This window comes from Trichosurus vulpecula, chromosome 1 (genome assembly GCF_011100635.1).
Source record: "Trichosurus vulpecula isolate mTriVul1 chromosome 1, mTriVul1.pri, whole genome shotgun sequence".
NCBI lineage: Eukaryota > Metazoa > Chordata > Mammalia > Diprotodontia > Phalangeridae > Trichosurus > Trichosurus vulpecula.
In genome coordinates this window covers 558,055,964-558,078,345 of record NC_050573.1, presented here as the reverse complement: position 1 = coordinate 558,078,345, position 22,382 = coordinate 558,055,964, and the positions used below count along the sequence as shown (strand labels likewise).

At 43.9% G+C, this 22,382-nt stretch overlaps 1 protein-coding gene across 7 annotated transcripts in view; it reads left to right on the top strand.

Moving 5' to 3' along the window:
- PALM2AKAP2 (PALM2 and AKAP2 fusion) overlaps positions 1–22,382 on the top strand; it is a 553,253-nt gene that overhangs the window by 496,128 nt on the left and 34,743 nt on the right. For 6 of the 7 annotated variants that reach the window (XM_036741809.1, XM_036741813.1, XM_036741812.1 and 3 more), the window contains one exon: positions 14,673–17,055. In XM_036741809.1, the coding sequence (XP_036597704.1) occupies positions 14,673–17,055 (2,383 nt within the window). Of the gene's footprint in view, positions 1–3,571; positions 3,755–4,178; positions 4,711–14,672; positions 17,056–22,382 lie in introns of those variants that run through there. The other variant, XM_036741814.1, reaches the window with a different exon arrangement.

The window sequence follows — 22,382 nt, the reverse complement described above, 5'->3', positions numbered from 1 at the left end:
CTCACTCCTTCCTTTCCCTTCCCCCAGGCTGGAGGAGGTCTGAGTAGAAACTTGGTTCAGAGCTGTGGCCCACAGATGTGGAGCCCGTCACTCAGCATTACTAGGGAATGAACCTCTCCATGATCAATCAGACATTGTCATATGGAGATCATTTGGGAAGCCATTATGTCGTGAGATGGAGAACAAAGTACTTTGGGGGCACTTGTTATGTGCAGAGTCACATCGCAGGTAAAGGTGTTCTCCACCTTGACATTCTGGTGAACCCCTCCTCCAAAGGTGGTGCGGTGTGGGTGCAGCGCTGGGCCTGGAGTCAGGAAGACTCAGATTCCGTCAGGTACTTAGAAGCTGTGTGACCTTGGGATGGTCACTGAACTCCTGGCTCATTTTCCTCATCTCATATGGAGATGATAACAGGACCTGCTTCACAGGGTTTTGAGGATCAGATGAAATAATAAATTTATAAAGCACCTAGCACAGTGCCTAGCATAGAGTAAGCAGTATATAAATGTGCCCTATGTTTGCCTCAGTTTCCTCATTTGTAAAATGAGCTGGAGAAGGAAATGGCAAACCACTTCCAGTATCTTTGCTAAGAAAACCCCAATGGGGTTACAAAGACTCAAACACAAGTGAACAAATACAAATGTTTGTTTTTTAAATTCATAAAACAAAATAGCTAGGATTACAAAGGAAACCAGTTACATTGACATGATTATCTATAGCTATATATATTTTAAAATTTTATGGATCTGAGGCCCAGAATCCTTGTTCTAAAAGTTTAATTGGAACTTAACTTGATTGTAGTTTTATGCCTTTCTTTGTATCTCTGGTACTTAGTATAGCACTTGGTATTCAGTAAGTGCTTAATAAATGCTTATTTACTGACCATCCCCAGTAGCACTCGAAGGTCTAAGAGAATGACAGAGCTGCAAGTTAAGAGTAAACTGAACCATCTGTTTCCATAAGTGCATTAGTAGCATTTAAGAAATTGATCCTGTTCCCTAACTGCCCTCCATTAATTACTAAGGAGGTCCAATACTTTGCCTTTCCCTGGAAACCTGACATCTGCTCCTTTCAGCTTCCGCTTTGATCCAGGAATCCTCTATTCAGTGCCACTCACTGGGCTAGGCAATGAGGACACCCCCCCCCCCATGTCCCTCTCCAATACCCAGACCCCACCTTCAAGCAGTTTCTGTTTTACTGGGGTTGGGGGGAGCAGAGAGGGAGGGCACCATGTACATAGATAATAAATTAAAAATAAGTGCAAAATTGTGGGGAGAGAGGAAAAGTAGGAGGGCCCTCAGGCACTCAGTGGACTTTCAGTAGGAGGTTAAGGATGCTTTTTGTATTTTCCAAAGGGAATCTGATTTTTCCCCTCAAACTTGGGAGGGACTGCAGGTGAAATGCCTCTTTGTGAATGGACTTCCAAGGAATGAAGGGTGGGGGGAGGCTACCTGTGACATCACAGTAAGGAGGCAAAAGGAGTTAGGGGAGGAATTAGGCATGATGAGCCAGTCAGTGTGAAGGAATTTGAGGAAAGAAAAAAAAACGACAAGGGCAGTTTGTGACCGAAGACACTTGGGAGGCACACGCACGTGGTGCCACGGCAGGCAGGGGTAAGTAAATTTGCTGACTGAACCTCGGTGTTGTCCTTCCATTTCGAATCTGAAAGGCCAGGTTCTCCTTTCAGTCCTAAATGGTGCTGGACATGGAATTCCTTGCTCTGGGCTTGCATGTGCTGGGTAATTAATCCCATCAGACCAGCGTGAGGGTGGGTGTGTGGGGAGGGGAGGGGGTGCAGCTCAGTTTAGTGGGTGGCTTTCTTTTCATTTCTCACACATCCTTTAAAACCATAAAGAGTACCAGGAATGAAGAGAAAATACAGAGTGTGGATTCCAGGTAGGGGAAGTGTCTTGTCTTTTGCACTTTTCAGAACAGAACATTAAGGGGCGTATATTTATAAGGTTTTTGCCACCATTTGTATTTCTAATTAGGAACTTCTATTTTTCGTGGCTCAGTTTTGCAAATGAAATCCTATCCGTAAATCACTTGGCACATGTTAAAGTGCTAGATTACCCTTCAATTTTTCTCCTCCTTATTTTGACATTTCTCCGCAAAGTGACTGGCACTTACAGCACTGTGCATTTTCCTGTCTCCTTCTGGCTGTTCCCTAGACACAAGTGCATCCCCTGTTTTGGAAACACTAAAAATAGGCTGTAATCATAGTGTTAACCAAGAGGATATGTCAGTGTGTTGTCTGCTCCTTCTCCTAGCTCTGTGGCATTAGGTTCATAGCTCTGCTAACTTTTCACAGCCCCTGTATTTAGGAGACTTGTAAACTTGGAATCTTGTGCTGTTTAAAAAAGCAGCAGGCTTCCCTTTCCAGGGTTCTTAACCTCTGGTCCATGAACTTTCATTTTTCTAATATTTCCATAACTTTTTCAATATTATTGGCTTCCTTCATAAGCCAAAGCATTTTATTTTATGCATTTGAAAACATTCCATTAACTTCACCAGATTGCCTAAGGGCTCCGTGACCCACAAAAAAAAGTTAAGAACCCCAGCTTGAGAGTGAGGATTCGATGGAGTCGGTGGGGGGAAGGGTAGTTAAAGCTAAGTTTGTTTTTCATTGTCAACAAAGTCAGCTAACAACAACAAAAGAAAGCCTCTAAGAGCTTCAGGAACCGCAGTAGCCACTGGGATAACTTCTCTTTATTTTGGTGTGGCCTTTGGAAGCTGTATGCAAAGGTTGCTTCTCAGACTCCCATAGTAATTCTTAAGGAGAAATCTTGTGATATAGAGTAGAGAGAGCGCCAAGCAGAGGGAACATCACCAGCTATTCTGGGCCTTAAACTGAAATGCCTGCACTCATTCAGAAAGGAAGCTGAGCATTTTACCCTCAAATCACTGTCTGGATAATTACAAGAACAGATTCTTTCATAGTTATGATGCAGAAGAGGCAGAAACTCTTCCCTTTCCCCTCCTTTCCACCCCCTCCAAAAGACAATCAATCTCTCTCTCTCTCTCTCTCTCTCTCTCTCGCTCTCTCTCGCTCTCTCTCTCGCTCTTTCTCTCTCTCTCTCTCTCTCTCTCTCTCTCTCACTCGCTCTCTCGCTCTTTCTCTCTCTCTCTCTCTCGCTCTTTCTCTCTCTCGCTCTTTCTTTCTCTCTCTCTCTCTCTCTCTCTCTCTCTCTCTCTCTCTTTCTTTCTCTCTCTATCTCTCTTTCTCTCTCTCTCTCTCTCTCTTTCTCTCTCTTTCTCTCTCTCTCTCTGTCTCTCTCTCTCTCTCTCACACACACACACACACACACTTTAATTTTTTTCCTAAAAGTCCAAGTTGTGAATGCGTTCATCAGATAATACCATAATGTTTTCCAGATGTGCTTCCTGACATTTAAGTTGACAGCTTGTCCACATTGATAAGGAGGCACTCAAATAAGGGCAAGGAATGAGGCTGATAAGTTGTTGCTGCTTTTTAACTATGGAAACTCATGAAATGTGGAGGAGCTGCAGTCTGTGTTGATGGAGGGAGAGGACCCACGCTGATGAGATGCAGGTTCTGTCATTTGGCCATTGGAGAGGACACGGAGATGAATAAGATACGCTAAAGCCATAGCTGTGAGAGGGTTTGTAGGCCCCTTCATCCGGAGCATCCGAAATGTTTCTGGCGTGTCTTCAGGCCGGTAGATAATCTCCAATCTCCACTCTTTATTCGTTGTCCTTTTATTCGGAGCAAAAAGAGAAAGTCGAAGAATGAGTGAGTTTGGATGCCTTTTCTCCTTCGCACCCTACCCCCACTCCTACGGTGGTCTGTTGGAGTGAAGTTGAGGGGCCCCATTGGTTTCTGTACCCTTCTGCTGCGGAATAGCCGTTGCTTAAAGTCAAGGCATCTGGGATGATCATGTGAGTCCAGCCGTAATTATCTCTGAGGGGTGTGTGTGTGTGTGTGTGCACAGACACACGCACACATATATGTATATATGTATGTATGTATGTGTGTGTGTGTATGTGTATATATACATATCTCCCTAAGAGTTTGGACTCAGATGCAGATCAGATTGCAGGCTGCCAGTTCAGACCAGTAATTTCTTAGGCAGGAAGGAAGTTTCACTGGGGGAGGCTGGGGTGGGGGGGAGATAGAAAGGAAAGGCTCCCTGGGACTAAATAGATTTTTTGTTTAGGTTGCTACTCAGTGGCCTCTCCCCTTCACTTCCTGGCTCTGCAGCCGACCGAAGAACTAAGGAAGAAAGAAGTTTGTCTTGTTTCTCCCTCTTCCTGTCCACAATAGCTCCTTTCCTTTTCCCTCGTGCCTTAGTTACCAGATCAGGGGCGCCTAGTAATGACTGTCTCACTGTCCTCATGAATTACCCAGAAAGATGCACAGTCCTGTCTGAGAGGCAGCCTGTCATGCGTCGGAAAGGATGCTGGGTTTCGAGTTGGACTTTGGATTCAGATCTCCATCCTGCTACTTGCTCACTTGTGTGACCTGAACAGCTTCTGTGGGCCGCAGTTTCCTTGTCTGTAAGATGAGGGGATTTTGGATCGCATGGTCTGTCTGGAAGTTGCCTTCTAGCTTTTGAGTTATGATTCTATGAACTGGAATCAGATCCTGGCTGTTTAATGAGTCATAGAAGCGCAAGGGCGGCTAGTGGCACAGTGGACAGGCCTGGAATCAGGAAAACTCATCATCCTGAGATGACCGTGTGAGCCTAGGTAAGTCCCTGAATCCTGTGCCTCGGTGTTCTCATCTGTAAAACGAGCTGCAGAAGGAATTGGCAAACCACTCCAACATCTCTGCCAAGAAAACCCCAAAGGAGGCTGCAAGAGTCAGACACAACTGAAAACGATTGAACGAGAACAGTTACAAAATATAGAGCTTTTCAGGTCTCCCCCCACCAACTCTCAGGCATAATTTGGCTAAAACTTCTAGAAATGCTGTGTTTTGTGGAGTCTTAACAGGTATGAAAACTTTTTGGATGCTGCTAGAGGGGCGTCCACACCAGACCCCAAGAAATGAATCCTTAGATATTATTACACCACTTCTATCCTATATCCCGTGCATTTAGAAAGAAGACTTCCATTGAGAGGTAGAAAAAGGGTAAAAGGCCCGTTCTACCCGACTTTGGAGCAATCAGGAAATCTTACTCATATCCTGTTCATTGGTAAGTTTATATTTCTGGTGGAAGTTTTTAAAACCAGATTAAAGGATCAGGTCACCTATTATCTGTGTGGGGGTGGAGAACTTCTGCCTTGGTCTTGGTGAGAAGTAACCTGAATTATTTAGAGAATAGAAGCTTGCTTTTACAGCAGTGGCTCTAATATTTGAGTCATTCAGGTCACTGTATGTATATCTAGGGCAGAGTGCTGGGAGAAAGAAGAGAGACCATAGCGAGTGAGAGAGAGACTGGAAGCACAGTAAATGTTTAAAAATACCCCAAGCATTCCAGTTTTTCTTTTTAAACACATGCTGGAAAGTGGAATCACCTACTGTCTTCTCATTGGACTAAAATTTCAGGGGTGGGGAGCCTCTGGCCTCAAGGCCACATGTGGCCCTCTAGGGGCTCGAGTGCGGCCCTTTGACCAAATCTAAACTTCAAAGAACAAAGTCCCCTTAATGAAAGCAAACTTCACAGAACAGATCTCCTTAATAAAAGGATTTGTTCTGTGAAACTTGAACTCGGTCCAAAGGCCGCACCTGAGGACCTAGAAGGCCCTGTGTGGCCTTGACGTGGCAGGTTCCCCACCCCTGGACAGATTTAGAGCTAGAAGAGTCCTCCGAGGTCATTCAGCCAGGGCCCTCGTTTTGTAGACGAGGCTAGACAGATTTTATTTGCTCTTCACAACAACCTGGGGGGGAAAGGGGGGGACAGGCATTATTAACCCTATTTTATAGAGGAGGAAACTGAGGCCAACGGGTTAAGTGATTTGCCCCAGGTCACACGGCTAGTAAGTGTCTGGGGCTGGATTTGAACTTGTCTTCCTGACTTTAGGCTGTCGCTGTCCACGGCGGAGCTGGGCTGTGAACCCCATCTGTCTGGCTCCAGGTCCAGTCCTCACTGCAAGGCTCTGCTGCAGGCTTGAACCAATTTTTTTTTTTCTATTACAAGGACCTGGACCAGGCAGACGACCCCTTTCCACTTAATGACTGTGTGGGTAGGTTTGGCTGGTGCTCAGCCCTGACAAGGGGAAGCATTTATTGAGTGCCTACTGTGTGCCAGGCGCTGTGCTAAGGACTGTACAAATATTATCTCATTTGAGTCTAACAACAGCCCTGATGTTAGTCTTACAGATGGGGAGACTGAGGCAGAGGGAGGTGAAGCAGCTTGTGCAGTGTCTGAGGTTAGGTTTTACCTCGTCCTCCTGACTCAAAGCCCAGTGCTCTCGATTGCTGTGCCACCCAGCGTCCTCATATGATACCTAACCTAGGGAGATGTGCTATGGCAGGTGTTACTAGACCTAGGAGAAACCCTGAAAAATAAATGTGTCATTCACTATAGGCTTCTGTTCCCAGGGACACTCTGAAGACAGAAACGTAGACTTTTAAAATGGGAATATTTATTTTAAGTCCCTTGAAAAGGTCTTTAGACTTGAAAAGGTTAGGAGCTGCTACGCCACATGTTTCTTTTCGTAGCAGTGGATATATCCTCGTAATTGTATTTAACTTAGGCTATGATTAAAATTAGATGTTTGTTCTGTGGTAGGTTTTTTAAAAATATATTTTATAGAGGGTAGCAAGAGACTTTGGGTCATGCTGTTTTGCAAGAGTTGTCAGTCTTAGAGATATTTTGGAAGTGGAAGAAAACTTCGTTATGTCCCTGTCACCTTCCTTTCTGCCCCCCCCCCCCGCTTCCCCCGCCAGTCTCCAAGTGATTCTTCTACTCTCTAGCCTTCACCTGTTTGCAGCTGCCCAGCACCCTCTTGAACCCTTGTCTTTCCTTTGTAAAAGTGCTTTTAGGAAAGACTTGCTTCTAGTGCCCTATGTAGTTTCTAAGGCTGCATCTGAATTCAGACCTTCTTTTTTAAAAAATCTAATTAATTTATTTATTTTTAGTTTGCAACATTCACTTGTATAAGCTTTAAATTTTCTCCACCTTCCTCTTCTCCAAGACACCAAGTATATATACATATATATGTAGGCTCTATATGTACATTCTTATTAAATATATTTTCACATAGTCAGGTTATATAGAAGAATTAGAATGAACAGGAGGACCCATGAGGAAAAAAAAAACGAAACCAAAAAAAGATCAAATAGTATGCTTCTATCTGCATTCAAGCTCCATAGTTCTTTCCCTAGTTGTGGACGGCATTTTCCATCATGAGTTTTTGAAATTGTTTTAGGTCCTTGCATTGCTGAGAAGAGCTAAGTCTATCAAAGTCAGTCATCACGCATTGTGACTGTATTACTGTGTACAGTGTTCTCCTGGTTCTGCTTACTTCACTCAGCATCAGTTCATGTAAGTCTTTCCAGGTTTTTCTGAAGTCCGCCTGCTCATCATTTCTTATAGCGAAATAGTATTTCATTACATTCACATACCACAGATTGTTCAACCATTCCCCAATTGATGGGCATCCCCTCAGTTTCTAGTTTCCAGAGAGCTGCTATGAGTATTTTTGTACATGTGGGTCCTTTTACCATTTACGTGATCTCTTTGGGATGATAGCCCTAGAAGTGGTATTGCTGGGTTGAGGGGTATGCACACTTTTATAGCCCTTTGGGCATAGTTCCAGATTGCCCTCCAGAATGGTTGGATTAGTTCACAACTCCACCAACACTGCATTAGTGTTCCAATTTTCCCGCATCATTTCCAACATTTGTCATTTTCCTGTTTTGTCATGTTAGCCAATCTGATAGGTGTGATGTGGTACTTCAGAGTCATTTTGATTTGCATTTCTCTAATCAATGGTAATTTAGAGCATTTTTTCATATGACTATAGATAGCTTTATTTTCTTCCTTTGAAAACTGCTTGTTTATGTCCTTTGGCCATTTATTAATTAGGGAATGACTTGTATTCTTATAAATTTGACTCACTTCTCTATGCATTTTAGAAATGAGGCCTTTATCAGAGATACTAGTTGCAAGAATTCTTTCCCAGTGTTCTGCTTCCCTTCTAATCTTGGTTGCATTAGCTTTGTGCAAAAACTTTTCAATTTAATGTAATCAAAATTATCCATTTTGCATTTCATAATGTTCTCTATCTCCTGTTTGCCGTATATTCCTCCATTCTCCATAAATCTCACAGACTATTCCTTGCTCTCCTAATTTGCTTATAGTATCAGCCTTCATATCGAAGTCGTGCACCCATTTGAACTTTATTTTGGCATGTGGTGTAAGATGTTGGTCTGTGCCCAGTTTCTGCCGTACTGTTTTCCAGTTCCCCCAGCAGTTTTTGTCAAATAGTGAGATCTTATCCCAGAAGTTGGAGTCTTTGTGTTTATCAAACAGTAGATTACTTAAGTCATTGACTACTATGATTCCAGGTCCAGCACTCTACCACCTAGCTGTTGATTTAAAAAAAAAAAAAAAGGATTTATTTCTTATCCGGTTTCAGATACCCGGTAGCTTTTGGAGGCCCGTAGCTTTAGAGGTAGAGAGGATCCTTGAGGCCGTCAGGTCCGTGCTGCCAGCGCCTGTTTTTTGGGTGAGGAAGGCGAGGCACAAAAACGTTAAGTAACTTATCCGGAGTCCAGCAGCTCGAGTGTCGGAGGTAGTGTTTGAATCCGGGTCATCGTGACTCCTAAGTCCAGCGCCCTGTCCGCTATACCACGTCCTCTCTCTTTCGGTTTTGCTGTTTATTTTGGTGGTGGACACCGGTAGAGCTCTGTTTCTGCCCCTCATAAGACAATCCGTGAGTAGATTGTCAAAACCAGCCTTGAATTAAGAATTGTCCGCAGATCCGTAATGATTGACTCACAGTTCTGACATAAAGAAGTATATTCCAAAGCTGGGAGGATGGGTTTTGTAAAAAGGAGTTCTGCAGTTTGCTCTTGAACTCTTCTTTTACAGTCTTTTAAAAATATTATTAAAGGATTTTTTGTTACATATTGTATTCGTTAACACAACATTGCAGCGTGGTCGTGCGCCAGCCCAGGAGGAAACAAGTAACAAGCATTTACTAAATACTTATTACGTGGCAGGCCTGGTGGCTAAGTGCTTTACAAATATTATCTCATTTAATCCTTGCAACAACCCTCGGAGGTAGGCGCTGTGATTATCATCCCTATTTTACAGTTGAGAAAACTGAGGCAGACCGAAGTAAAACGACTTACCCAGGGTCGCACGGCTAGCAAGGAACCTAAAGCTTTCCATGGAAGACACCAACCAGCCCATATGTTCAAGGGTAGGTCATAGGCCTTTACGCTGGGCATGTTTAACTCACGCAAGGACCTTGTGGCCCACTTTTTTACCAGGTTATACATTTATTCCCTTGATCTCTCACAACCCCCCATTCATCGTCCTTTGGGTGACCTAAAATTCTGGTTCTTTGACCATGGTGATATTCCATGATTCACAACCCCGTGGCATCACTGGAATTACATTGCCATTAAAAAGATGGGTTTCTGTTTCGTGAGGAGACTCGGGGTCATTACAAGCATTACGTAATTTCCCAGATGCCACCCGGCTTGATCTTTTTAATTCTGGGCCCAGCTTGGTGTCTGCTGAAGCCGATGGATCAGAGATATGTTCTGAGTAAACTGTCAATCAAAGTTAGATCTCCCTTTCTGCTCAGTACTGCACTGTCCATCTGTCCACTCATTAGACGTCGCATAGCTTTGAAAAGAATTAACTGATTTTGACCATATTTTGTATATTACTCAAGGGAACATATGCTTTCAGGACATACAAAATGACAGGTTTCTTCTTTTTTTTTAACTGAACAAATGATCTCTAGCTTCAACAACATTTATTACATGAAATACAGAGGTGAGAAATTCAGACCCCCAAATTACGACATGATAGACCTGCTTTGGGAGCCATAAAAATGTGAGAACTCAGAGGAAAGCTCAGAGATTTGTTGGCCATAGAGTTTGTATGCCCTTACTCTATGCGGTTAGTTGCAGCATCTAGGCTAGCATTAAAGTAGTGAGACTCGAATTTCAGGATGCTTTTCCCACTATATTAAACATTTTCCAAGCAAAAACTGTGCTCTCACTCACTTTGGCTGATTCTCAGGGAGCTTTCCTAAAATGCAGCATGGAAAAAGAGGTACTGGCCAGCCAGGTGGCGCAGTGGATAGAGTGCTAGGCCTGGAGTCGGGAAGACTCAGCTTCCTGAGTTCAAATCCAGCCTCCAACACTTACTGGCTGTGTGACCTTGGAGAAGTCACTTGCTCTGTTTGCCTCAACTTCCTTATCTGTAAAATGAACTAGAGAAGGAAATGACAAATAACAACAACAGCAAAACTGTGGGTATGATGCAGGGTTTGACACTTATGATCTTGGGTTAAATCACTGAAGTGTTCTGAGTCTCAGTTTCTTCATCTGTAAAATGCGTAGGCTAGAAAGCCAGCTATCAGTAACCGTATGAAAAATGCTCCACGTTATCAATAATTAAAGAATTGGAAATTCAAACAACTCTGAGGTTCTACCCCAAACTGATTAGATTGGCGACGTTGAGAAGAATCTGGAGAATGAGGAATGTTGGAGAGTGTGGGGGAAAACGCTGGCCTTCATGCACTGTTGGTAGAGCTGTGAACTATCCCAGACACTATGAAAAGCAATTTGAAACGATGTCCCAAAAAGCTATTAAACTGTGCTTTGACCCAGCGATACCGCTGTTAGGTCTGCACCTCAAAGGCATCATACAAAGAGGAAAAGGATCCGTACGTACAAAAATACAGCAGCTTTTGTTTTTTGCAGTGGCGAATAACTAGGAACTGAGGGGGTACTTATCAATTGGGGAATAGCTAAACAAGTTACGTTTCTGAATTTGATAAATTACTGTACTGTAAGAAATGGTGAAGGGGATGGTTTTAGAGAAACCTCCAAAAATTTGCATGAACTGATACAGAGTGAAACAGCCTTTTACTAGAGTGCGGGTAGATGCGTCCCAGTATATGGATATTTCCATTCTGGGCACCTCCTTTAGAGAAAAATGTGGACAAGCTAGAGTGAATCCAGATGAGGACAAGTAGAATGGTGAAGGCATTTGAAATTCTCATGTCAGACTCAGTTGAAAAAACTCAGAGTGTTTATTCTGGAAGTTAGATGGGGGGATGAAGGAGGGAAGGGATGACAGAGTACCTCCTTTAGATTATTTTAAGGACTATCTTATGGAAGATAGATTCAGCCAGTCCTTTTGGGCACAACTAATTATACAGAGGCATATTTGGGCTCAGTATGAGGAAAATCTTCCCAATAATTGGAACAGTCCCATATATCACAATAATCTCAAAATATAGGATCAGAATATAAAAGTTTTTGCCTTTAAAAAATAATTTGGAAGAGCTACAACTATGTCCTAGGGGGAGAATTCCTAACTAAATGAGATAATAGTGGTCATAAAAGACAAACTAGACCATTTTGACTATACAGATCTAAAAAGCTTTTGTATAAATTAAATTAACAAAGATAGAATTAGATGAGAAAGGGTAGATTAAAGAAATCTGCATAAAATGGTGCTGAAAAAAGTCTGATGCAGAATATAGGGAATTTCTATATATAGAAATATACACTCCACCCTCTATAGATATGTATATATGTATGTATGTATATAAATAAAATTTAAAAATGTATTTCAACAAGAGCCATTCTACAATAGCTACATAAGGAAGGGAGGCAGAGGACTAGTTAAAACGGAATATTGTTTAAATGATTATCTGCGGTCACACTGTGGGTCAGGTGTTTTTCTTTTTTCATGAAATTTCCATGAGCTCATGGGTGCACGTGATGTGAAAGACTCTATAAAAGGGAAAATGAAGCTGGACGAGATAGGAGATACATTTTGGGCTTGGGAGGAGGGCCCACTTCGAAGAACAGAATTTATTTCTGTCATTACCACACAGATATTTTGGTGTCCTTTAATATGAAGAAATCAGACTTGGAATTTAAAAATATATCTTCAGGCTAAACACATGGGATGAAAACTGATCTTAAAAATTATTCATTCACCACGAAAAACAATATACAAATTGTGTAACAGAAATGAGAATGATAGAAAACTGATAGCATTTTTAAGTAGCACTGCTTAATGTGAATTTGCTTACATAACCAAATATTTAAAATAATTAAACTTGAAAGAGTTTAGAAACTACCGGCAGGACCTACTCCCTGTAATCTAATTTACTACTAAAAATAATGACCATAAAAGTTAGCAACAAGGGGAAAACAGAACGGTTTTGTCTAGTGGTTTGAGTTTTGGTATTAATAGTACATGTATAAAGTAGAGCCAGGTCAAAAGGGCTCTCTAGATGTAAAGAGACCATTCATTTTAAACTTGTGCTATTTTCAGATGGTTTCTTTTGGGTGGCCTTTTTAAATTCCTTGCCTCCTGCATTAAATCTATCTCTTAAAAAAGGGTCTGATTCCATAGACAAAAATGGACCGGAGCTTCTTGAGAAGTTAGGATTTTTAAATTCAGTGGCATTTCTTCTCACAGTGAAGAAAATAAAAGCTACGTCTGTATCCCACTTTGCACTATCAACAAAACTATGTTGTCTGACATTGGTCTTGAATTGTGTCACTTCTTTTGAGTTCAGCAAATGGTATGGATGAAATCTGTTCTAAATATTTGTAATTGGTTTTTGTGAATATGTTTCACATGATTTCACCTTTATGATAATAATCACATATATATATGTAATATAATAATCATGGTGCTTGCTTTCTCAGTGGGTGGAAAAGGGCCAGGTGGATAGGAGGGAATTTAGAACTCAAAATTTAAAGAAAAATAATGTTATGTATCAATAATAAATTTTAAAAAATTAGTTCCCATTTAAGAATATTTCTTGGATAGTAGAACTATATTATATAACCCCAACTTGGGGCAGCAGTTTTCTAAAATTACTTTCCCTTCTTAAAAATTAGAAATATATATAGAAGATATCAAATTCCATGCCATCTTGGGGAGCGAGGGGGCAGGGGGGGAAGAAAATCTGGAACTTAAAATTATGTGGAACTGAGCATTGTAAACCAAAAATAAAAAATCTTAATTATAAAAAAATTAGAAATAGAAATATTTATGTATCTCCAAAGAGATAAAAGAAAAACGAAAAGGAGCCATGTGTAAAAATGTTTATAGCAGTACATTTTGTTGTCTCAAAGAACTGGAAACATAAGAGGAAGGGCGCCCATTAATTTAGAAATGGTTAAACAAATGGTTATCTATGACTATAATAAAATATTACTGTGTCCTAGGAAATAATTAAAAAGGTGGCTTCAGGGAAACCTGGGAAGATGTGTATGATCTGATGGAGAGTGAAACGAGCTGAACCAGGAGGCTTATTTATATGATGACAGTTTTGTAAAAGAAAGAACTTTGAAAGACTTAACTTTTATCAGTGTAGTAATGATCAGTGGCTCCAGAAGCCTGATGAAGAAGCCTTCCATCTCTTGGTGGAGAGGCGATGGACTACAGGTGCACAATGGGATGTACCTTTCCAGATATGAACATTTCAACATTAATTTGTTTTGCTTGACTATACTTTTGCTATGAGGGAGGCATTTTTTTTTGGCAGGGGGTAGGGGAGAGTAAAAGGATATGATACAAAAAGAGGGTGGGGTTGAATGAAGAGAGAGTATCAGTGAAATCTTAAAAAAAAATGTAGAGAGGTGACCCAAGCTGGGGATGGGGGGAAGGACGCCGACAAACTGGGCAGTGTTGGTACTACCACATTAAATTTAATAAGCAATAGCTAGCATTTACGTAGCACATTACAAATATTACCTTCACAACAACCAAGGGAGGTAGATGGTAGCATCATCCCCATCTTACAGACTAGGATACAGGTGAAGTGACTTCCCTAGGGTCCCAAAGCCAATAAGTGATTTGAACCCAGGTCCAACTATCCACTGTGTCACTTAACCGTCTCTATTAAAAGGAATAAGGTATATGTAGTATATTTGTGGTTTTCTAGCTTTCAATGCATATCAAAATGTATGTGTTTATTCAGAATAAGAAGATTCCTTAAAGAAGTATCTACTCAAGAATCATATATTTAGAACTGAAAAGAAATTAGAAAGGTTACCTAATCCAACTCCTCACTTCAGAGATAAGCAAATTGAGGACTAGAGAGATGAAGTGAGTTCCCCAGAGCCCCAGACATAGTAAAGGCCAGGGCAGTGTTTGAAGCCAGGCCTTCTAACTCGAACTCCAGCAGCCTTTTCATTGCTTCATACTAAATTTCCTTCAACTGAAACATTAGCTCTTTAACCTATCAAGCTATTAAATTAGTTAATTAACTAATATTAACCAAATTATTTAGTAACAAACTACCGTTAATATTTAAACCATGAGACTGTTAAAAGTCTATTCGGGTCTTAGATCTAATATGTAATTCATGTACATGAAACACTGGATTTCATTTGTCTCAAATATATCTCTTTTTCCCACAGAGAGCAAAAAATAGGGATGACTAAAAGCTCAGAGGGAGAATTGTGTGGCATCGTTTGATAAAAGACTATGCAATGGAGGTGTCTAATTCAGGCTTTTTGTTATCTTTTCTCTTTATTTTAGAAACCTCACAAGCTCCTTGAGGATGACATCAGATTGACCAAAGGTGGAGATCACTATCGTGCCAATCTGCTGGAACCTCCCGCCAGCATTCTTCCCCTCAGCAACAAGAACATGGAAATTGAAATCCCCGTTGCAGAGTGTAAAAGTGTTTCTGTGGACAGTCCCTCTCCTTTTTATGCCCCCCATAATGGCCTCATCTCAGATCACCATGTCTCCCTGGATAATGAGGTGGCCAGAGAGATCCAGTATCTAGACGAAGTGTTAGAGGCCAATGGTTGTGACTCTCCTGCTGATGTGACTTACAACGGGACATCTTCACCAGAGCCAGGCGTGACCATCACCGTAGGCAGCCCGAGTCCATCTGTCCACACAACAAACCACATAGAACCCACTGAGAGGGAAGCAGTTCTTGTTGTTGGCAGGCAGCCCCCTCCTCTCATCGAGCTGAGCCAAGGTGAAATCATGGCAGAGACCTTCAGGTCAAATGGTCACTCTCCAGATGGGCAGGGGGAGATGCTTGGGGATGGCCTTCAAGCCCCTGGGAGCCCCAGTTCTTCAACCAGTTCCAAGGGGTCTTTCCGAGATGGGGAGCCCACTCTCACCACTCTGAAGAAAGAAGCGAGATTTGAACTGCGTGCCTTCCACGAGGATAAGAAGCCATCCAGACTTTTTGAGGATGACAGCAGCGAGAAGGAAACTTACAGGGTCCGAAAAGTAAGGCCGTCAGAGGAGATACTGGAGCTAGAAAAAGAGAGGCGAGAGCTCATCCGGAGTCAGGCAGTGAAAAAAAATCCTGCCATTGCAGCCAAATGGTGGAACCCACCTCAGGAGAAGACCCTCGAGGAGCAGCTGGATGATGAGCCACTGGAGTCACATAAAAAATACAAGGAACGCAAAGAGAGGAGGCAGCAGCAGCAGCAGCAGCAGCCACCACCACCACAGTCTTCTACAATTCCAACCTCCCCTAAACAGACAGTGTGCCCTTTGGAACGTCCAGACCCATCCAGCGGTCTGAAGCAGGACATTGTCACAGAGCAAATAGACTTCTCTGCTGCAAGGAAGCAATTTCAGTTGATGGAGAATTCCAGGCAGACTGGAACCCGGGGCCAGGGAGCCCCCAGACTGTTTTCCATCAAACCCTTTTATAGACCCTTGGGTTCCAGCTACTCGGATAAGCCGTCCACCGTCACAAGACCAGTTTCGTGTGTGGGGCAGATGGAAGATGATAGGATATCTGCGGGCAAGGGGCAGAAGAGCCCCTGTGTGCCAGAGAACCAGCTTTTAGGAGGTCAGAACAGTAGAGTTAGCCCAGAAAAGGAATCTCCCTGTATTGATGCTTCAAAACACGTGCCGTCGGCCAAGCTGTGGGCAGAGGAAGGCGAGTTTACAAGTGCCCGGGCTGTCTTCACAGTGGTAAAGGACGAGGACCCTGGCATCTTAGATCCATTTACGAGGTCTGTCTATGTTTCTTCACCCCCAGAGGAGCTGGACTCCGGTTTGGAGGAGCTGTCAGTAAGGTCTCAGGGCACCACGGTGCTGGAAACCTTGTCCAATGACTTCAGCATGGACAACCTCAGTGACAGTGGTGCATCCAATGAGACAATGAATGCCCTCCAGGAAAACTCCTTGACAGATTTTTCTCTGCCCCAGACCCCTCAGACTGATATGCCCTCTGAGGGACGAGCCGAAGGAGTGTCCAAGTCATTCAGCGACCACGGTTTCTACTCCCCGTCCTCTATGCTCGGAGATTCCTTGCTTGCAGATGATCCACTGGAATATCATGCTGGCCTTTTGGTGCAGAATGCCATCCAACAAGCCATAGCTGAGCAGGCTGACAGAGCTGTTTCCAAGGCAAACAAGGACCCGGCTGAACAAGAGATGTGCCCAGGGGAAGCCCAGGATGAAGTCGAGGCAGTGGCTCCCAGTTCAGATAAGCCTCAGAGCACATTTAAGCCACCTCAGGTGTCTTCTCCTGTTCAAGAAAAGAGAGATGTGTTACCAAAGACGACGCCGGCCGAAGACAGAGAACTCAGGGAAGAGAGGGCTCCCCAGCAGCTCCCCATCATTTCTCCTGTGCATTCAGTTCCCATCGAGGAGAGCAGGCCAGAAGGGAGTTACTTTAGCAAGTACTCAGAGGCGGCCGAGCTGAGGAGTACAGCCTCCCTCTTGGCCACTCAGGAGTCAGAGGTGACGGTGGGACCCTTTAAACTAAGGTCAAGGAAGCAGAGAACTTTGTCCATGATAGAAGAAGAGATCCGAGCCGCGCAGCAGAGAGAGGAGGAGCTGAAGAGGCAGAGGCAGGTCTTGCAGACGACACAGAGCCCCAGGGTGAAGAACGCCCCTGCCCTGCCATCCAGAACAGTGTGCTACAAAACAGCACCCGGTGAGTGCCTGAAGTAGAATATGGAAAGGGATTTTTAAAAAACCATTTATGAAGCACACGTAGCGGGTTAAATATTGTGCTCAGCCCTGGGAATACAAATAAAAATGCTAAACATCCCAGATCTCAGCTTATGTGTTAAGGAGAGAGAGAGAGAGAGGAGAGTTCAGATGCAGTGTGGATGCAAAGGCCCTTAAGGGGCTGTGGCAGGGCTGATGTCTGAGCATCCCTGTCCATCCTGCAGCCACACCCACGCTCCTTGGAAAAGGGTGATCCTTGGGACGTGAGCAGGAGGTGGGTTAGGGAAATCTGACAGGAGGAGTGTTGTACTGGTTACCATCTGGTACCCCCTGAGGCACTCCTTTGATGGGAAGGAGTCCCAAGTGGTCTCCACTAGAATGCAGGAAGCTTTATTCCATTTTAGGCTTTCTTTTAAAAGAGTCTCCATTGCTTTTTGATAGAAAATAAAATCCTAGCATGAGTATATCCTTTAATATTCAGTTACACCAAGATTGGTTCTCATCATTTAAGCTCATGCTTAAATGCCCTCTGCGCAAGAAAATAGGTTCTTGACTATGTAAAAAACAAACTTGAAGAGTTGTCTGTGGTAAAATAGCATTCTTCCCAATCTGTTGTTTGTGTCTCACGTGCCTTGCTTTGGTTTGTGCATTAGTGTTGGCGATGGATGCGAGGGACCTACAGTCCAGACCCATGGATTATGTGTGGGGAGATGCTGCGGTTAATGACCTTTCCCCAGGTGACCGTGGCTCTATTTTCTGGATACTGGTTAAAGTTTAACCCAGCCTGTTTTAGATTTCACACCTTCACTTTATAGTTATAATTACATGTTTCAATATATCACATTGATTTCAGCATGCCATGGGGCATTTTTTCTGCCCATCTTGCGAGGATGTGTCTATTACTTTAATATGGAGATCATCTAATTGCTTTTTCTGAGCAGTCTTAAAATGATTCGAGATAAATAAGATGAAAGTTCCCATGGACAACCAGAGCTCCTCAATCTTTCTGGAGCATTTTGGGTAGGCCATTGCTGTTGATTGTAATTGGTTTTTGCTGATGACCTTTCCCCAAAATCTGAATATAACAGCTATTGCAGGTTCATACATTATATGTGTGTAATAGTGTAAAATAAGTATGACTGTACTTTATAGGCCTTTTGTCTGGTCCAGCTCCCGATGCTGTCTTACCTTTCCCAGGTTAACAAAAGACAGGAGGACTTTCTTGATACAGTTTTCTAGTATCCTACCTGGAAGCATAGTGCCCAAATACGTAGCTTAATTCAGGAAGGGTGGTTGGCTAGGTATAAAATTGACAGGTACGGAGACAGGAGGGCAGCTAGGTGGCACAGGAGATAGAGTGCTGGGCCTGAAGTCAGGAAGACACATCTTCCTGAGTTCACATCTAGCCTCAGGCACTTAATTAGATTTATGACCCTTGGAAAGTCACTTCACCCTGTTTGCCTCAGTTTCCTCATCTGTAAAATGAGCTGGAGAAGGAAATGGCAAACCATTCCGGTATCTTTGCCAAGAAAACTCCAAAGGGAGTTGTGAAGAGTCAGACATGACTGAATCAGCTGAACGACAACCACACGAATCGGAGGCGGGGTGTGATGTAGAGCCCACGGAATTTGGGATCAGAGCTTCTGAGCTGAAATTGGGGATCTGCCCCTCTTCAGCTTTAGAGACGTCAGCATCATCTTCCTCTTCTGCAGAGGGGGTGACGGTGATTTCACAGCTTGCCTCCCTTTGTGTTTGCTGAGGATTAAATGACACGCTGTGTGTAACGTGCTTTGTAAACTATAGGACACCTTGTGAGTATGAGCTGTGTTTGTTATGGACGCTCAGTTTTCGTTGCCAAGTTGATGCCATCCATCCTGTTGCATTCACACTGCGCAATGATGCCTAACTGGCATGCCTATCAGACCATACGCTTCACTGGTAATATCACCCATATACGTTATCTTCTTTTTAAGTAGATTTTTATTGCTATCTCTTCTTTTTGTATCACCTACCTCTCCCCCATAGCTTACTCCCTCACCTTCCAAAATAGCCACTCCTCATAACAAAGAATTGTAAAAAAAAGTCAGCAAAGCTATTCAATACATTGAAAAAATCTGGTGCTATACACATTTTGGGGGCTAGGGGAGGGAAGAGACTGCCTTAACTCACTGAGGCTGGAAGTGCAGCAGCTTCTCAAAGGCTAACCTCATTGCCGATCCTTGGGCAGTCTGGTACCCACTCCACCCCCCCTAGATTCCTCCCCCCATCCTCCCAGGGTGGTTCCTAATTCAGTGTGGAAATCCAATCAGCTTTAGACCTGTTATAGCTCAGAGCTTCTGAACCCAGGTGATTCCCCAGCCTCAGCTTCCCCATCAGCAGGGACAGACTTCAAGTCCCCACCGTCGTGACCTATAACACACTGTGTAATGTTTATCTCTAGCACCTACAACACGGAAAATCTTCTCAGAATGTCACAGGATCTTTCAAACCCATGCATTCTTGTTCCCTTTCGCACCGCGGTTCAGTAGCACAAAATGTGTCCAATAAAACTGGATGCATTTTATGGTTCTATTGAAATCAGTGATGGCAAACAAATGAAAGAAAACTTACTGGCAAGGACTTCAGTCACAGAGTATGAGACTTGGAAGGGACGTCAGAGTTGGTCCTGGTGCAATCTCAGCTAAACAGGACTCTCCTCTACCCTATCTTCTACGGATGATCAGGCAGCCCATTCCGCCGTGGGATTGTTCGCTATTCAGTTTTTCAGTTGTGTCTGATTTTTTGTGACCCCGGCTGGGGTTTTCTTGGTAGGGACAGTGGAGTGGTTTGCATTTCCTTCTCCAGCTCATTTTACAGATGAGGAAACTGAGGCTTGCCTAGGATCACACAGCTAATAAGTGTCTGAGGCTGGATTTGAACTCAGGTCTTCCTAACTCCAGGCTTGGTACTCCGTCCACTGTGCCACCTAGCTGCCCCTTACAACTATTTCTCTGCCAGGAGGTGGGAGTCACGCTTCACCATTGTTCCTCTGGTTACTATTTCTGGTTTTGCCCTCTCAAACCCAGCAGAACAACGTCTTTCACATGACCTCTCTTCAGATACGAGACAGCTAGTCATCTCTTCTCCAGGCTAACATTCATTCGGCTGATCCCAAGGACCCTTTTTGTGACTTGCCTCAGTGTCTGTTCTAAAATGTGATGCTCAGAACTGAACCCAGCATTGTAGATCTGCGTGTTCCGATCAGCACCCAATGGAGCAGATGTTTTTGGACGCTGTTTTTCTCTCAGTGACACTCACTTTTCTGGCTGCCGCATCACGTGATTAGCTCATGTTTAGCTTGCAGACCAACGAAAATCTTTTTTTGCGCAGAAACAATTGTTTAGCCGTAATTCTCTGTATGTTGCATTTGCACAGTGGGTCGTTCTCTCTGGTTCTCAAGGAGTTCAGTCCCAGCCTCACGGCCTTCGCCGCCTTGTCCCTTACACTAACAGCCTTCAGCATACACGCCCATCGGCCCTCAGACATTTGGCCTCCCAGTTAAACAGCTTCTTCAGCTCCCAGCGACCCTTCTCTTTCACGCCACCTTAGCCATTCATGAGGATGGTCGTATGTTTGATTCTCCCATCATCTAGAAACATTCTCCATCTTTGGGTGAGAGCCTAACCTTCTGTCATTTCCTCTCTTCTGTGCTTCATTCCTCCTCAGCCTGTTCTGTTCTTCATCATCCCTGACCTCCACCCATCGTGGCTCTAGTAAACCTTCACCCCTTCCCTGCTTCATTCGTCCTCCCTTAGCACAGTAGTTAAACAGCTAGCTTACGCCGGCCTCTACCCCGGAGACCCTTGCACCTTTGACCTGTTTTCACTCGTGACTCACTAAAATCTCACCTTTGCTTCCCATCCACCCACACTTCTCTCCTACTTATGTATTCCTGAACCAGGCTGGACAAAAGCACACAGCCGTACTGAGTCTGCCATGGCTTTATGTTATATAGATCTCATTCCAGCAGGGCAATGCTTTTATTCTTCTGTAAGTTGAGACATTCCACACAGAGCCGGTTTCGGACTTCCCCTTCTCTCCTCAAGCCTCCCGTATCACCACCCTATGCAGGGTACCCTGCCTTATACTTGGCAGAAGAGTGGATGGTATTCTTACTGGGAGCTCTTCCTCCTGTTCTACGCCTTAAGAGCCCTTGATATTGTCCTCCATACTATGGTAAAGAAGTGGCCTTTCTCACAAAAGCCAACCCCTCCAGGCGGTGCTGTCCTGTGGCGTGTTGTTGCTCACCTATCTTTCCTCAAGCTTTGGTCTTTCCCAGTGTACTGGCTCGTTCCCTGCTGTCTGCAAACATGCCAAGGTGTCCCTCGTCCTTACTGAGGTCTTCATTTGACCCTGCCATCCCCTCCTCCCATTCACAGCCAAACTCTGACAAAATACACTCTACCCTCTTTGTGTCCTCTACTCTCGTCTGTCAGCCCTTCGCTTTCTGACTTTTGACCTTATCAGTCCATAGAAATGCTCTCCTCAAAGATCCCAGTAATCTCTTAATTGTCAAATGCAGCGACCTTTGCTCAGTCCTTATCATTCTTAACCTCTTTGCAGTACTTTTCACCATGTTAGCGCTGGAAGGGACTGCAGAGACCATTTAGTCCAACATCTTCATTTTACAGTGAAGGAAACCGAGGCCCGGGGAAGTTAAGCGACTTGCCCAAAGCCAGATAGCCGATGACTGACTACCTTCTGATTTTGCGTATTCTCCCCTCTCTGCTTTTTAGGACATCGCTTTCTGTTGGTTCCCATCTTTTCTTGGACCATCGTTGTTATCCCACCCCCTAACATTGGGTGTGTTCCAGGGCTGTGTCCCAGGTGTGCTCGCGCACGCTCTCTCTCTCTCTCTCAGCAGTCGTATCAGCTTCCATCGGCCCAACTAGGGTCTCTTTGCAGATGACTCCCGGGTCTCTGTACTCTGGCCCAGCCTCTCTTCCGAGGTCCAGGCCTGTTAGATGTTTTCAATCAGATGTCCGCCGGTCATTGTCTTCTCTAAACCTGCTCCTCTCTCAAGAGCCCAACCCCCCGTTAGTCTCCTAAGTTTTCACACTCAGAGTGACGTTTGACTCTTCGCTCTGCCTCTCTCTGCACCCCCTCCGCATTCACTCAGTTACCGGGACTTCTCGCTTTCACCTGTACAGCGGGTCTCCCATTCATCCCCTTCTCTGCCGCCGTCACCCTTGCTTAAGAATTCCGTTACCTCTCACCTGACTCTTGCGGTACTCTGCCTGTCTTGAGCTTCAGCCCATTCTTCGAGAGCTC